General features: G+C 42.3%; 1 protein-coding gene across 1 annotated transcript in view; it reads left to right on the forward strand.

The window, feature by feature from the left end:
- Ush2a (usherin) overlaps nucleotides 1-14,689 on the forward strand; it is a 702,660-nt gene that overhangs the window by 150,560 nt on the left and 537,411 nt on the right. Inside the window, exon 13 of the mRNA NM_021408.3 lies at nucleotides 2,281-2,464. Within this exon, the coding sequence (NP_067383.3) occupies nucleotides 2,281-2,464 (184 nt within the window). The remainder of the gene's footprint in view (nucleotides 1-2,280; nucleotides 2,465-14,689) is intronic.

A 14,689-nucleotide genomic window follows, 5' to 3' on the forward strand; every position in this document is an offset into this window, starting at 1 on the left:
ATCCTTCAGTGTATGAGAGGCCTGCACAATCATCCTCTGTTTTTCCTGACACAGCAGACAACGCAGGGAGGGGTAGCTTTGTTTTCTGCGGCTTATTCTCTTCAGTAAGACTAATATATCACCAACTTAATGATCGTGACATTAGTATATTTTCATTTTCCATAACTTCACTCAATAGGCAGTTTCTGTGCTCTCTCTCTCTCTCTCTCTCTCTCTCTCTCTCTCTCTCTCTCTCTCTCTCTGTTTCCTGTTGCCTCAGCTAAGCATTCCTTGTAGCATTTTGAATGTGTTTGTGTGTGCATCAAGTAGATATCTGCATGCGGGCATACACATGCATCTACACACACTACACCAAGAACCCTTGATGTTTCGTTCAATGGCTAAAGCCTTTCTGATTTTGTATTGTGGATATCCATCTTCTGGCTCCAGAAGACTTTAAAGAACTCCAGTGTGATTATGAGCCTCACTTTTCTTTCCTTACTTTTGACCTAAGAAAAGGATGTGGATTGTGGAATAAAATGGAAATCTTTAAACAGAGTGTGTGCGTGGTGCAGTATGTGAGGCATGTCTAGCATGTCTGTGTGCAGTGTGTGTGGTTCATGCCCATGCACTTGTGCGTCTAGGTGAACACATGTATGTTTTGTGAGTACAGTACTTGTGGAGCTCACACACTCCTTGCGTCCGTTTTTATTAGCTCATCAGTGCTCAGTGAAGCCCTACTATGGGTAGCAGAGAGAATGATGATTTATACAGATGAGGTTCTGACCCTGATGCAGGTGACAGGCTGATGAAAATTAGATTAATTACATGTTTCTGGGCACTGGTGGGAATCAGCAGGGTGCAGTGAAGCTAATAGAGGCATGCCTGAATTGGCCTAGAGAAATTTGTTCATGGAATTGAGGGGACCTGGCTTACAGAGCAGCAGAGATAGATTGAAACCACTGCCATGGACAGAGCAGGTCCCCCATCCCCACCCCCACCCTGTACCCCTAGAAAGGCATTCAAGGGTCATGATTGGAAAAAAGTAAAAACAACTCTGCAGTCTTTGGTGTTGGAAAATGACCATGCAGGGGTTGGAGTGGTGGGTTACAAAGTGGGAAGCCACGGTAGCAATTTGGCTAATTTTTATATTTTTCTTGAAAGAAATAAGATATACATAGAGAAAAGAGACCTTGAAAGTATCTTTTGAGAAAGATCAGAGCTTGCCAGTGGGTAAATGGCTTCTGGAGTTGCGCAGCCTGTGCTTGAAACTGGCTTATGGTAATCATTAGTTCAGTATGGTGGTAGTGGGCATGCAGGGGCGGGGGAGCGGTATCAGTATGGTGGTAGTGGGCATGCGGGGGGGGGGGGGAAGGGTATTGTGAACTGATCTAAGCTTCTGTTTTCCAATTTACATAGAAGACATGATAGCATCTAAGCAGATTATTGCATGCGAATCTAAGGACCATTTCCTGCTACATACCATGAAAAACTTAGCGGCAGCTTTCACAGGACGCTGGGAAGGAACAGTGGAAGATTGTGAATCCTCTGGAGACACTGTCCCATAGGTCTCCATGATTAACAAAGCATAGATGACACGTGAAGGAGACAGTTTAAGGGTTGAGAATTTTAACAATGTTCTGTATGATCAATTACATTTGAGTTTCTAATAATAACCCTTTAGTGTGAGTAAAGTGATTTTTTAATAAAAAAAAATAATTGTTTAATTAAATGCTAACTTGGAATCTGTATTTTACTGACTTTCTTACCAAATGTCTCTCTGATATATCGGATACAACATTTCCTATTTGGAAACTATTTGGAGGTGAATAGAAGAGGGCCAAGTTTTAGTTGAAGAACTTCAAATTGGCCTAAGTTACTTTAAATTGCAAATTCATTTTAAATGTGAGTGGATGTTTTGCCTGTGTGTATGTATGTACATCACACAGGTACCTGGTGTCCAGCGAGGCCAAAAGGTCTCAGATCTCCTGGAACTGGAGTTTGAGACAGTTGTGAGTTGCCTGTGAGTACTTGGAACTGAACTGACAGCCTCTATAAGAGAAGTGAGTGTTCTTAACCACCAAGCAACATCTCCAGCCCCTACACTAAATTTTCATGTAGGTGACTGATTGGTTGTTTTTATTTGTCATTAGTATATTCATCAAGAAGAGTTCTAGTCACTCTTATAGTAAGGTCCAGAGGTCCCTTGATATCATTTTGGTTTTGTTTGCTGTCAAGACGCTGTCACTTTGAGAGAAGATTGAACCAAACCTGAAAATGAATCCTTTTTCTTATTTCTAGGCTTTTACAGTTCTCCCAGCAATGCCACTGGCTGCCTGCCATGCTTATGCCACACAGCTGGTGCTGTGAGCCACATCTGTAATAGTGTCACGGGACAGTGCTCTTGCCATGACCCCTCAACCACTGGGCGTAGCTGTCACCAGTGTCAAGAAAGTTACTTTAGATTTGATCCCCTGACTGGAAGGTAAGTCTTTATTTGTATGGATGACAAAACATTATAGACTTTTATCTTTAGTTTTTCTTATCAACAAGAACTTTGGCAATTTTCAAGTGATAACTTCTAAAAAAATGTTCTTTGGGTAACATATTTTCTACTTCTTGATATCTTGCTTACTACACTTAGTAGTTATCACTCCATTTTGCCCTTGTGAATTCTCTGGATATTCTCCCGTCATCAACAAACAAACAAAACCCCTCTTCATTGGCCAAGAGGTATCTTCATTGTCTCATTTGTTTTGTTTTTGTTTTTGTTTGTTTGTTTGTTTGTTGTGTGTGTGTGTGTGTGTGTGTGTGTGTGTGTAAGTTAGAGGTCAACTTTGGGTATTATTTCAAAGAGCTGGCCTTTATAATAAAGGGTCTCCAGCTAGCTTGGTATTTGCCTATTAGGCCAGGCTGAGTCAGGGACCTACTAGACCAGTAACTGTGAACCACCATGCCTGGCTTTTGTGTGTGGGTTCAGAATCTCAAATTCAAGTCGTGATGATTTTCACAGCAAGCAGTTTGTCATCTAAACTCCTTTCTTTGTCCCGACTTATGTTTTTAAAAGAAAGACACTATTCCCTTGAGTCTATCACAATCTTCACCCATCAATTTCCTTAAATCCAAGGCTGCTTTTGGTTAGATAAAAATCCTGCTTTCTTTCTCTATTTCCACCCATCACACCTATCCAGGACCCAAACCTGCTTATAGTGGAGTGTGCTGTCATTTGTCACTCTGCAGGATGTCTGGCTAGCACTGGAGTTGGAGCCTCTGGGTTCGACAGTAGATTTAAATGTTAACATTAACTAATGAGGAGTAGAAAGAAATAAAGAAGACAGTAGAGCCTGCAGTACTGGAAGGCACCGAGGTCATTTTAAACTTTGAATCTAGTGAAATTATGTGGTTTATGAAAGGATAGAGTATAGAAGACAGAGCCAAACTATGACAGGTTGATTTTAGGAGAGCGAAAGATCTCGACAAGTACGAATTTAAAGAAAGATGATTCATAACAGGTTTTATGCAGATTAAGTTGAATATTTCTACATACCATCTGACTCATTGACTCAGAGAAAGAGCGACCTTAATAAAATTAAACATTATTCTTTGACAGGAAAGTATTTTTCTCCCACGCATCGTGCCTTCATATTTATTCTTCCAAGTTTCATTCATTGAGTACTTCGAGTAGCACTGTCGTTTGGATCTGAAAACCAGTGCTTTAAAGGCTTGGTCCTACATTGGTTCCTTTGGGATGTGGTTTCTTTTAACAATTAGGGTCCAGTGGGAGGTAGTCATTCCAGTGGGAAGTGTCCTTGAGGGAGATATGGAACCTCAGTCCCTTCCTTTTTGTGTTTTTCATTTCCCAAGCATTCCCCTGCCATGATGTGTCATGATGACATGTCACCATAGCAACCAACAATGGGAGTAACCACTAAAGACTTGACTTTCTCTCTGTATGTTGTCTGGGGCATTCATTATAGTGCTAAAAAGCTAATATGGGGATAATACATTTCTTTCCATTCATCTCTAATGCCCAAAGCCTACTGAAGTTCTCCCATGTCTAGCATTGGCCTATTCTTTCTGTGTCTCCAATCTTCAAGATTCCAGAAATGCTGTGTTGTGACTAGATGACCTTGGTCCAACTCTCTCATCCAAGAACCACCACTTAACCTGCCCCTGGACTTCATCTAATTTTTGTTTTGGTGTCCCTGCCTGGCTCTACATTGATCAACCATGTGACCAGCTTTGTGACCTTCTGCTCTCACCCCAGGACAAAGCCATCTTTGTTCTGCTTTCGAGCTCTGTCCCTTCTGCTGGGCTCTAGGTCCATTCTATAGGTGATCCCTTGCTGCTGCCCTGGGCTGACTTAACTGAGGATAAGCTTCTGTTGAATGGTCCCAGAGCCTTGCATCTTGCATGTACTTCTTGCTACCTTAGTCTCCTGCCTCTTCAGATGGGAGCTGACGCCTTTGGCTTCAGCTCTTTGAATACCTTGTAGATGTTCCAGCCCTCCACTGTGCAGATGACATGGCAACAGAAATGAATGTCTCCAGATTGCCTCACTGCCTCCAGGATGTCTGCCTTCTTATAAAGTCTTGCTTTCTCTCTAGTCATAGAGGACAACAACCTTTGTAAAACTGTCCTATTTTGAGTGTGATTCTTTCCTGAGTTTTGTTTTCTGTTCCTTCCTTTCCTTCTCACCTCCCAATCCTCCCATCTGAACCTTGCTTCATCAAATTCTTCCCTGATTTAACAGACGCCCCTTCCCTGGATAAAGTTGCACACAGGTAAACCTTCATCTCTTCATTACCAGCTCCTCTCCTTGGCCTTGCCCTGCTTTATAAGGCCTGAACATTATTGTGTGATTTCCTGATCTTGTGTTCACTTACATTTACAAACAATTTTATTGCTTCTTCCTGTTCATTTCTTTGCATCTTTTCCTCATCTCCCACACTTTGTGCATACAATAACCAAACCCATGAAAAACAGACAGCTAAGGAATAGCAGACTCATTATGTTGGTAATATCAGTGTGGAACATATGGTCTTCCATATGTTAAGCAAGTGCTCTACCACCGAGTGACATCGTTCCCTAGTCCCCTAAATGACAGGTGGGATTCTCATTCTATCAAAGTTAATGTATATAAAAAACAGGATAAATAAGAGTTAAGGAAAGATTGATAGGGAGTAGAACTGCCCTAGAGGGAGTTAGAGAAGTATCCATGATGTCTTACACTCGAGTCGTATTAAAGGGATCTAGAACACTTGTTGAAGGGTCACATGAATCACCTGCAGTCATGGGGGTGGGTAGACTGATATGTAATTTAGACCTGGAAAATATGAATGCAGAGAGACAGACTATCCAAGGTTAGTTTGGCCAGGCAAGGTATTACTCGGCCTTCTAACTGACACTCTTAAAGTTTATCAGAGTGGGGGTTCTGATTAGAATAACAAGAAAAATGAAGTGGGCTCCCTTAGCATCTGTGTAAAGCATCAGCTGGAAGCCTGTAAGTTCCCGGATAGAGGAAATAGGGGAGACTCCCGTGGGATATGCAGAGAATAAGAAAGTGGTTGCAATAGAGGCAAACCTGAGACATTTGGAATTGTTAGTAGGAAAGAGTCCTGAGGAAGACAGAGATCATGGAAAGAAACCTGAAAGTGTTTCCCAAAGTAGGAAGCCATTTCTGACTGCAAGGGAGGCATATGTCTGTGAGCATAGGTGAGGTCAGAGTATGCAGCCTGCTGTGCCCAGCCGATGAGTACCAGCTCCTCTTGGGACTGACTGTATGTGAGGGAGGAGGTGAGTATCAAAAGAGACAGGGACAACCAAGCAACCCTTGTTTGTAGAGTCCCTGTTGTTATCATTTCTGAACTAGGAAAAAAAGCCCCAAGAGAAGAAGTTTACTTTTTATAATGTCTAATTTGAATCTAATTTGAAAGTTGACTTGATACACAGCACTTGAAATTCTTTCTAGTGTTTTACACACACACACACACACACACACACACACACACACACACACACACACACCTATCTACTTACTGGATCTTTCATTGTCTGGGAAAGCTGAGAGGAGCTGTGGATGACTCCATTCATATCCAGATTGAATGAAGACAGGACTGGGTGTGATGGGTCAGACGCACCAGGCCATGGGATGCTCCAGTCAAAGGTAATTGAAAAGCTAACTCCTGTTTGCTGTTCATAACTCATCCTTTTTTTTAATGTATCCTTGACTTAATTGTCATAATCAGTAAACTATATTCTTCCATCTGTGTCCAAGCCCCTACTGTTCCTTGCTTTGTTTCCAAGCTCTCCGTTTTGCCATTTGCTCCTAAGTAACATTCCTATTCACCGGCTAAGCTCTGTCCTTGACATCAGCCACTAAATTACTTAATCAATGACTGTTGTTGAGTCACCTCTTTAGGTCATCAATTATTCCATCTTAACATGTCCTCATTGTACTGACTTATGGGATATACAGCCTTGCATGTCTCTCTCTAAATAAAAGGTGTCTTAATAGGGCTTACAGACTTCTAGTCTTGGCATTATAGCACATAATCCATATGTTAACACTAAAAAGAGTTGTGGAAAGTCAGAGTGCTACATGCAACAAAGCTTCACTGCAGAGCCTAGAAAGACTAACACTCCTAGTCCGGGATCATCACGTAACATCACCTGCTGGGCAAACATCAGGATGTATGTTCGACCTCAAGAGCCCACATAGATAGCCAGGTACATTCATTCATATGCTCACCTGGAACTAGTGCTGTGGAGGAGGGGAATGGGAAAGTCACTGGAGCTTAATAACACCAGTCTAGCTTCAAGTTTTGTGAGAGAGCCCATCTCAAGTGAATAGGTTAGAGGTTGGTATAGCAAGACACCAGATATCTCACTCTGGCATCTGTCTACACATGCGCACATAAACACACATTCATGCATATGCTCTACATATACACTACAGGGACACACAAACAAAAAACAGTTTTGCTTACTAAAAAGAAAGAAAGGGAACAGCGATTTCCACCATCCATGTGTGCTTTTTGGAATCAGTAAGCTGTTTATGATGTGAGTTGACCCTCCCATTTCTCTGATGATTTCTGCCATCTCTCTTCATTTTAACAAGGAGAGCCATTAGAGAAGAGACCTTCTCTCACAGAAGGTCATAAGGGGAAAGTACATCACACTGCACCATAAGATTTCCTCCAGTGTGTGTTTGCTCATCATGGAGCAGGAAACAAATAGACTCTTGCCTGTTTATGGTTCCTATTTCTTTTCTGAATGATAGTCTTCTAGGATGTCTCTGCTAAATTCTGTTTGCTGTCATTACACTTCTCCCACATTATCTATTTTTACAGTAAAGAGTAGACTAAACCATATGGGTTCTTATATGGCATAGGAAAGCTTTATCCTGCAGCTATGGAGGTAGATGTCTATAATTCTACCACTTGGGGAGAGAGGAGCATGAGAGTCAAAGATGATTAAAATCAATCTAGGTCAACCTCTGCTACATGGTAAGGTCGAGGCCAGCCTGGGCTACACGACACCCTACCTGAGAGAAACTAAAAGAAAATTTTATTTCTCAAAAGAAGCTTATTTATAGTCTAGATGTATGTGGATATACACTACAGGAAATAATATGTCTTGTTTAGAAATGAAACGTAAGGAACTCATTTGGTGTCGCTGTGGTAAGTGATTGCTAATATAAATGTACTAATTTCCAGTGTTCTGTTGCCAAGCAGGCAGGGTGTAGAAGCAGGTTGCGTTTCTTGTCAGGTTGGAAAAGTCTGTGAGGCCCTCATTCAGGTGTCTTTCCCATGCTGAGGGCTTTCTTTATCCCTGTCTTGTCTTCCTGGCTCTTTACAGAGGAAAGCAGTGCCCTCTGGGTTTGGTGGTCGTGGTCTTCTTGGTTCATTTCTGCTACTCTTTAAAAATAATTCCAAAGGACTGAAAAAATGAACTAATACAGACACTGACCTGAACTGCAGAGAGACGAGGAAATTGCATTTGTCAATCAGGGCATCGTGGGCCCACTCTGAGAAAGCCTTTGCCAGCTTTCAAGCTCATGGTCCATCCTCCAAGTGTGCCCATCAGTGAAAGGTGGCCAAGTTCTTCCAAGAGCTGTTTCCAGTGAAAACATTGATTCACTTGCCTCTGATTTAACCATCCCTGGCACAGGGAAGCAAGAAATCTCTGTCCAGTGCTTAAAAAAAATTAATAAAGCAAGAAATATGTATAACATGTGTTTAACTCTAAAACAAAGAGAAAGAAAAAATCAAAGTGAGCCACATCTGGCTCACCTCTGTGCTGGGCACATGAACTTCCTAGTATCACCCTCAAGTAGACTGTGAGTGATTTTTTTTCCAGACTTAAGGCATCTCACGTTCTTCTGGTCCTCTCTCCCACTATTTTTTTAAAAATGTAGCTCCCACATGCCACAACCCATAATGTTTCCTCTTTAGTGTTTAAAGCCACTGCGAGTCATTAGTTCAGTTTACCTTGTTTTAAGCCCCAAGAAGCCAGTTTACTAAACTAACTGCATTAAACTGCAATTGTGTTCCTCTAGCAAGACCAGGACTCCAGGCTTCTCGGGTGTTTGAAAGCGTAGACGTCACAAAACATGTGGTCATACTTTCCTGCCTCGGGATTCTTTAGGTTTTACTGCAGAAATCCTCCATGTGAACACCATGTCGTAGATTTGGTCTGGCAGTCTTTATGATGTCCATCACCAGTGGGTCTCGGTGGGTCTTTGCTCTGAGAACCACATCAGTGACTTCAAATAAAGGCAGACAGTTCTCTCGAAAAGAGATCTACTCTTGTGCAGCAAAGATGTAAAACTTGGTGCACATTTTTCATAGACCCGGGCTTCCCCGTGACTCTGTGAGTCAGTGGCTGCCGTCTGAGGGTACAGAGGTCACAGACCCCAATCAGTCTCCCATGCTCACAGTGCAGTTTTCTCAGGATCATGAGGCAGGGGCAGTGTCAGGAAAGAGAAAAGAATACAGAGGCATGTGAGTTCCATGCTGGAGACTGCCACTTCTGCCCGATTCTGTCTTTTTAAAGGAAGTCACAAGGCCAAACCACATTCCAGAGTGAGAAAAGAGCCTGTGCATTTCATGGACAGGAGAACACTGTTTTAAAGGGATCTGCTTAGAAGGAAAAGTGTAGAGTCATTTTCGAATGATCTTACGGCCTCTATCTATTAAGTCTACCTAATATAGCTTGTGAAATACTCTTCAAGGAGTGCCAGACTTTGTATGTTATTAATGGCACCACGTCCTTGATGTGACAAACTGGGAATGGTACAGAGCTGCGCATCAGGACAGGGTCCAGCTCTTCTTTCCCACTAGACCAGGTGTATTAGCTTGCTCCTGGATATAATAAATTACTGTAAATTCAGTGTCTTAAAACAACAAGGATTTATTATCTTATAATTCTGGAGGTCAGAGGTCCTAAATTAGTTTCAGTGGACTAAAACCAAGGTGTCAACAGGCCACCTGTGTTTCCTTTGGAAACTGCAGGATAAGATCCATTGTCTTCATCTTAACTCCTCCTCTAGTCTCGTAGACATTCTTTAAGGGGTGAGGAGAAGATAGGTAGTGTTTGCTGTGTGTGTATGTGTGTTAGTGGGTGGGGCTGGATCATATTCCTATGTGTGCACATGGGTGTTAAGGGCAGAGATTGGCACTGGGTGTTTTCCTCAATCTCTTCACACCTCATAGTTCGAGGGATATTTTTTTTTCAGTTAACCTGGAAATTACCAATTCAGCTTGGCTAGCTGGTCAGATAGCTCTGGAATCCTTGGCTCGGTCTCTCTAGCACTAGACTTACAGCTTTACATTTCCATAACCATAGCAACAAGGGTACTAGACCCAAGCTCAGGCCCTTACATTAATGTAGCCAGCACTTGACCAATAGAGTCACTTCCCTAGCCTTTGCTTCTGTTGTTGATGATGATGATAATCATGATCATGATGAGGATCATGAAGAAGATGATGATGATGGTGAAGAAGATGATGATGATAATGATTTCATAATCTCTCTCACTGGAACTTTCTGGTTAGGCTATGCTAGCTGGCCAGTGAACCCCGGGGGATATCCCCACTGCTGTGTTATGCTCTTTTGATTTCTTTCATTTGTTTTAAATTGTTGGTTATAATTTGTCCTCTGGGAATTGGACACAGGTTCTTTTGCTTGCTTGCAAGGCAAGCTCTTGACCAAGTGGTGGCCTCATCCCTTCCATTCTGTGATTCACACCTCCACCAAAGGCAGCAGAACAACCTTCTGCCTTCTCTGAGTTAGACTTCTCTCCTCAATGTGTTTTTTTTGTTGTTGTTTGTGGTGGTAGGTTTGGTCATTTGGTTTTATGTGTTTTTGTTTGTTTATTATTTGTCTCTCTCACCGCCCTGCCTTCCTTTCATAAAGAGCTCTGTGATCACATTGAATATTCTTCGATCATTTGTGGTCAGCATACCACATCCAGATCTTTAACCATGTTTGCAGAACTGACCTTATCAAGTAAAGAACTAGATTGCAAGTTCTACCAGTTAAGACTTGGTCACTGTTGGGGGCCATACTTCAACCTACTGTGCTAAAGTCACCCTTCTGTCACTTGGGGCTCAACTGTGACCTGCTTCCTATTTCTAATTGGATCACAGTGATGCCCCTTCTCTATACATTGTTTCCTGGCTAATTTCTGAGGATGGTGGCAAAACTGAGTTGTAATAGAGGGCATGGTGTGCGCAGAACCTGAAACGTTCACTGCCTGTCCTTTGTAGGTAGACTCTCACATTCTAACACACTAAGAATCTTAGACTTAGAACTGTACTGGCACTGGTAGAACTTTATGAGAAATGAAGATTTACCTAGTCAAGCCCCCCTCCCCCTTTTAACCTCCCATTTCAGAACACCTGGTAAATGGCCCCATATCTGCTTCAAACTATGGAATTCAAAAGACCCGTTGTTTCTTGCAGTAGCACATCTTGCCTTCAGAAGTTGTCATTGCACATCAGAGACATGGTCTCCAATGGAAAGGAATGTGTCCTTCCTGTGAATTTCTGTCTTTTTTGTTTTGTATACCTCTGTAGCCATAGAGAAGAGATGTAATCTCTCTTCCATTTGAAAAAAAAAAAAAAAACAAACTTCCATATCTCAATTACTTGCATGGTGATGTGGAGGGTCAGCAAAGGAGAGGACACTGGCTTCAGGTCCAGAACAAGCTCAGGGGGTTAATTTTCCTGTAGACAACAGGAAGGCTTTCTTGCTGAGATCAGATGCCTTCATCGCATGTCACTAGCATGGCCTATTTTATGAGTTCCTGATTTCAAGCTCAGAGAAGGTTTTCTGAATCTGGTTCTTGAGTCACTCACTTCTCCTAGGTAAGGTGCTAGCATTCTTGTTTATTCCTTTGCAATCCATGTAAATATGGCCTTGCACTCACAGTAACTATATGATGTCAGCCTATATCCTCCCACTACAATGCTAACTTCAGCTCCAAGAGAGTGTAGATGCTCTGGGATGCTGTGACAAAGGAGAACTAAGAAGCTTGGGCAGCAATCACAAGGCCAGATATCTACCACAGGAGCAAAAGTGTTCAGCCCAGGGAAAGCCATGCTGCTACAGAGGACACTCAAGGCACCACTACATCCTACACCTGTGAGTCAGCTGAGTATTCCACTGCAAGGAAACATGACTGAGGTCAGCCTTGAAAGAGAAGTCACCCAGGGGACAATTATGCCAAACTAGCAAGGCTCACAAAAACTAAAGTGTCTTTACATCTAGTGTCCACAATTTGATGTTTCTGTTGTCATATCCTAAGCCCAAGTCTCTCTTGGTGCTTCATTCGGTAAACCTCAACCACACAGCAGTGGGTGTTGTATCATGACTGTGTGTGACCATGCAGCAGTGTGTGTTATATCCTGACTGTGTGTGCCTGTGCAGCAGTGAGTTTTATATCCTGACTGTGTGTGAGACAATGCAGCAGTGTTTTTTTTTTGTATCCTGACTGTGTGTGACCATGCATGTGTGTTGTGTCCTGACTGTGTGAGATCATACAGAAGTGTGTGTTGTATCTTGACAGTGTGTGACCATGCATCAGTGTGGGCTGTATCCTGACCGTGTGACCATGCAGCAGTGTGTGTTGTATCCTGACTGGGTGACCATGCATCAGTGTGTGATGTGTCCTGACTGTGCTGTGATGGTGGAACATGCTTATCCCAGGTCCTGAAATTGACCTTGGCATTTCATTTTCTTTTCCTCATTGGTCAACAAATCCAAAAGCCTCAGCGATTAGGAATCTCCTTTGTGCTCTGTATTGAAAGATATCCTCACCTTCTCTGTTAGAGAACTAGAAGCCCAGGAATGGCTCTAGAGTCTTTGCTCCATTTCTTTCAAACTTTCGCTCATAATCCGCTGTTATTTACTGAAAACTTCTCAATTCTAAGCCCTTTATGTTTGCTAATTACTAATACTGCAATCCACCAATGTCTTCTCCTCACCTGTACAGCTTAGTGGGTCACCGTTGTCCACGCTGATCCATGTTCCAAGCATTCTGATTGCAAGCCTGGGAGATATCTCAGTGGGTCAGAGTGCTTGTGGTACATCCGGCTTAGCTTTCTGTTAATATGAGAAACACCCTGACCAAGAGCAAATGGGGATGGAGAAGTTTTATTTCACCTCTCAAATTATAGTCTGTCATCAGGCAGAATCAGGGCAGGAACCAGGGGGCAGGAACCTGAAACAGAGACCATGAAGAAACTCTGCTTACTGGCTTATAAGCAGTGCCTACTTTCTTATAAAACCCAGAGCTACCTGGCCAAGACTGGCATTTCCCACTGTGAGCTCAGGGCTCTCTGACCAGGACTAGCACCTCCCACAGTGATCTGCACCACCCCCCGCCCCCCCCACCACCACTTATTCATCAAAATTGTCCTACAGAATTTTACACAGGCCAATATGATGGGGCCATTTCCTCAATTGTTGTTTTTATTTCCCAAATGATTTAGGCTTGTGTCCAGTTGTCTGAAAAATAACCATGACACTATGCAAGCATTCAGACCCAAGTTATAGTTCCTCTGTTCCCATATAAAAGTTTGCATATGGCAGCACAAGGCTGTAATTACAATATTGGGGGCAGACATAGGCAGATCCTGAAAGCTACCCGGCCAGCCAGACTGGAGAAAATGACAAGCTTCCAGTTCAGTGAGAAACCCCATCTCAAAGGAAAAAGGCAGAGAGTGGCAGAGGAGGATTGCCTTGTTTCTCCGACTTCTGCAAGCACATACATGGACGTGTACAGTCATAGACACTAACATCCACGCATGTTTCTGCCTCTGCCTCTGCCTCTCTGTCTCTCTGACTCTCTCACATCTACAAAGTCTAAATGTACTCAGTGCTATATATCAAATGCCCCTATATTCTGATTGTGACCCATCATATGAGATGTGGAATTTTCTATTTGAGACATTGTGGAAGTCATCACAAAAAGTTTTAGATTTCACAACATTTCAGTCTTTGCATCTTCAGATTACAGATGTTCAGCTAGTATTCTCCCTAGGCCCTGCCCATACTTGTTCTTGATCCTGTGCCACAGACACACACACACACACACACACACACACACACACACACACACACACACCATGTGCATCCTTAACCAGCAGCCTCCACTCTCGTTTTTTCCTTCACAGTTGCCCATGCACTCCTTGAGGACAGGAGCAGCTCTAACACTCATTATGTTTTCAGTGTGGATTCCCACCCAAGAACATAACTGGGTCTCAGTGAAGGGTACTTAAGTCACTCCTTATGTCAGTCACTTTCATGGACATGTGATGAGGTCCCTAGCCAAAGAAGGGTGATTTGTCTCCATGTTTTCCTTCAGACGAACTTCCCAGCAATATCCTGAGTCCTGAAGCACATGGTCTTCATTATGAGTAATGTTTCTTCAATAACAATAATTAGCATGCTATTTGTATAAGTAAAAGAAACCCCCAGGAAAGCACAATATAGGAGATTTGTCATTTAAGAGACAGAAGACAATTATCCCCTCAGTGTACCTGGTAAACAGTGATTTGCAGAGGGGGTAACAGCATAGCAGCCGTGTGCTAGCAGACAGGAACAGAGCCCCCCTCCTGTTTTGTTTATCATAATGAACTGGTCAATAAACATCACAAATTGTTTATCTATATAAATCTTGACAGATTACTCTTTATGAAATCCATTTAGCAACTGAGGTTTTCCCATAAGGATGAAAAATGAAGATTTTAAACAGATTGCGGGAGCAGCTAGGGTTGTGCCAGGAGAGTCTGTGCAATAAAGGTTTCTTTATATTAATATTACGAAAACCATTTATCCTGGCAAAATCAATATCACAATTCATCTTAGTTTGTTGCTTCTTTTCAAAGCCTAGGATGTCTTCTCCTTTATTGTGTCTAATTTTGTTTTAATAAATGTGAATTATATTTCATTTGGTTGATACTCCAAGGAGGGGCATTAGAAAAACTGCTCTCAAACTTGTGGCTTATTTGCTAAAGAGTCTTTGAAATGTTTGAAATTGTATTTGAGTGGCTGAGAAATTTATAGGAATCATTTCATTTAAGCCTTAATTACAGTATTATCCTCTGTGTCCTTTGGGCTGGAAGCAAACTAATATTCTAGAAATCTGCTCTGATGAACTTCACTTAAGGAAAATTCTCACTAACTGAAACTAAGCAATTAT

This window comes from Mus musculus, chromosome 1 (genome assembly GCF_000001635.26).
Source record: "Mus musculus strain C57BL/6J chromosome 1, GRCm38.p6 C57BL/6J".
NCBI lineage: Eukaryota > Metazoa > Chordata > Mammalia > Rodentia > Muridae > Mus > Mus musculus.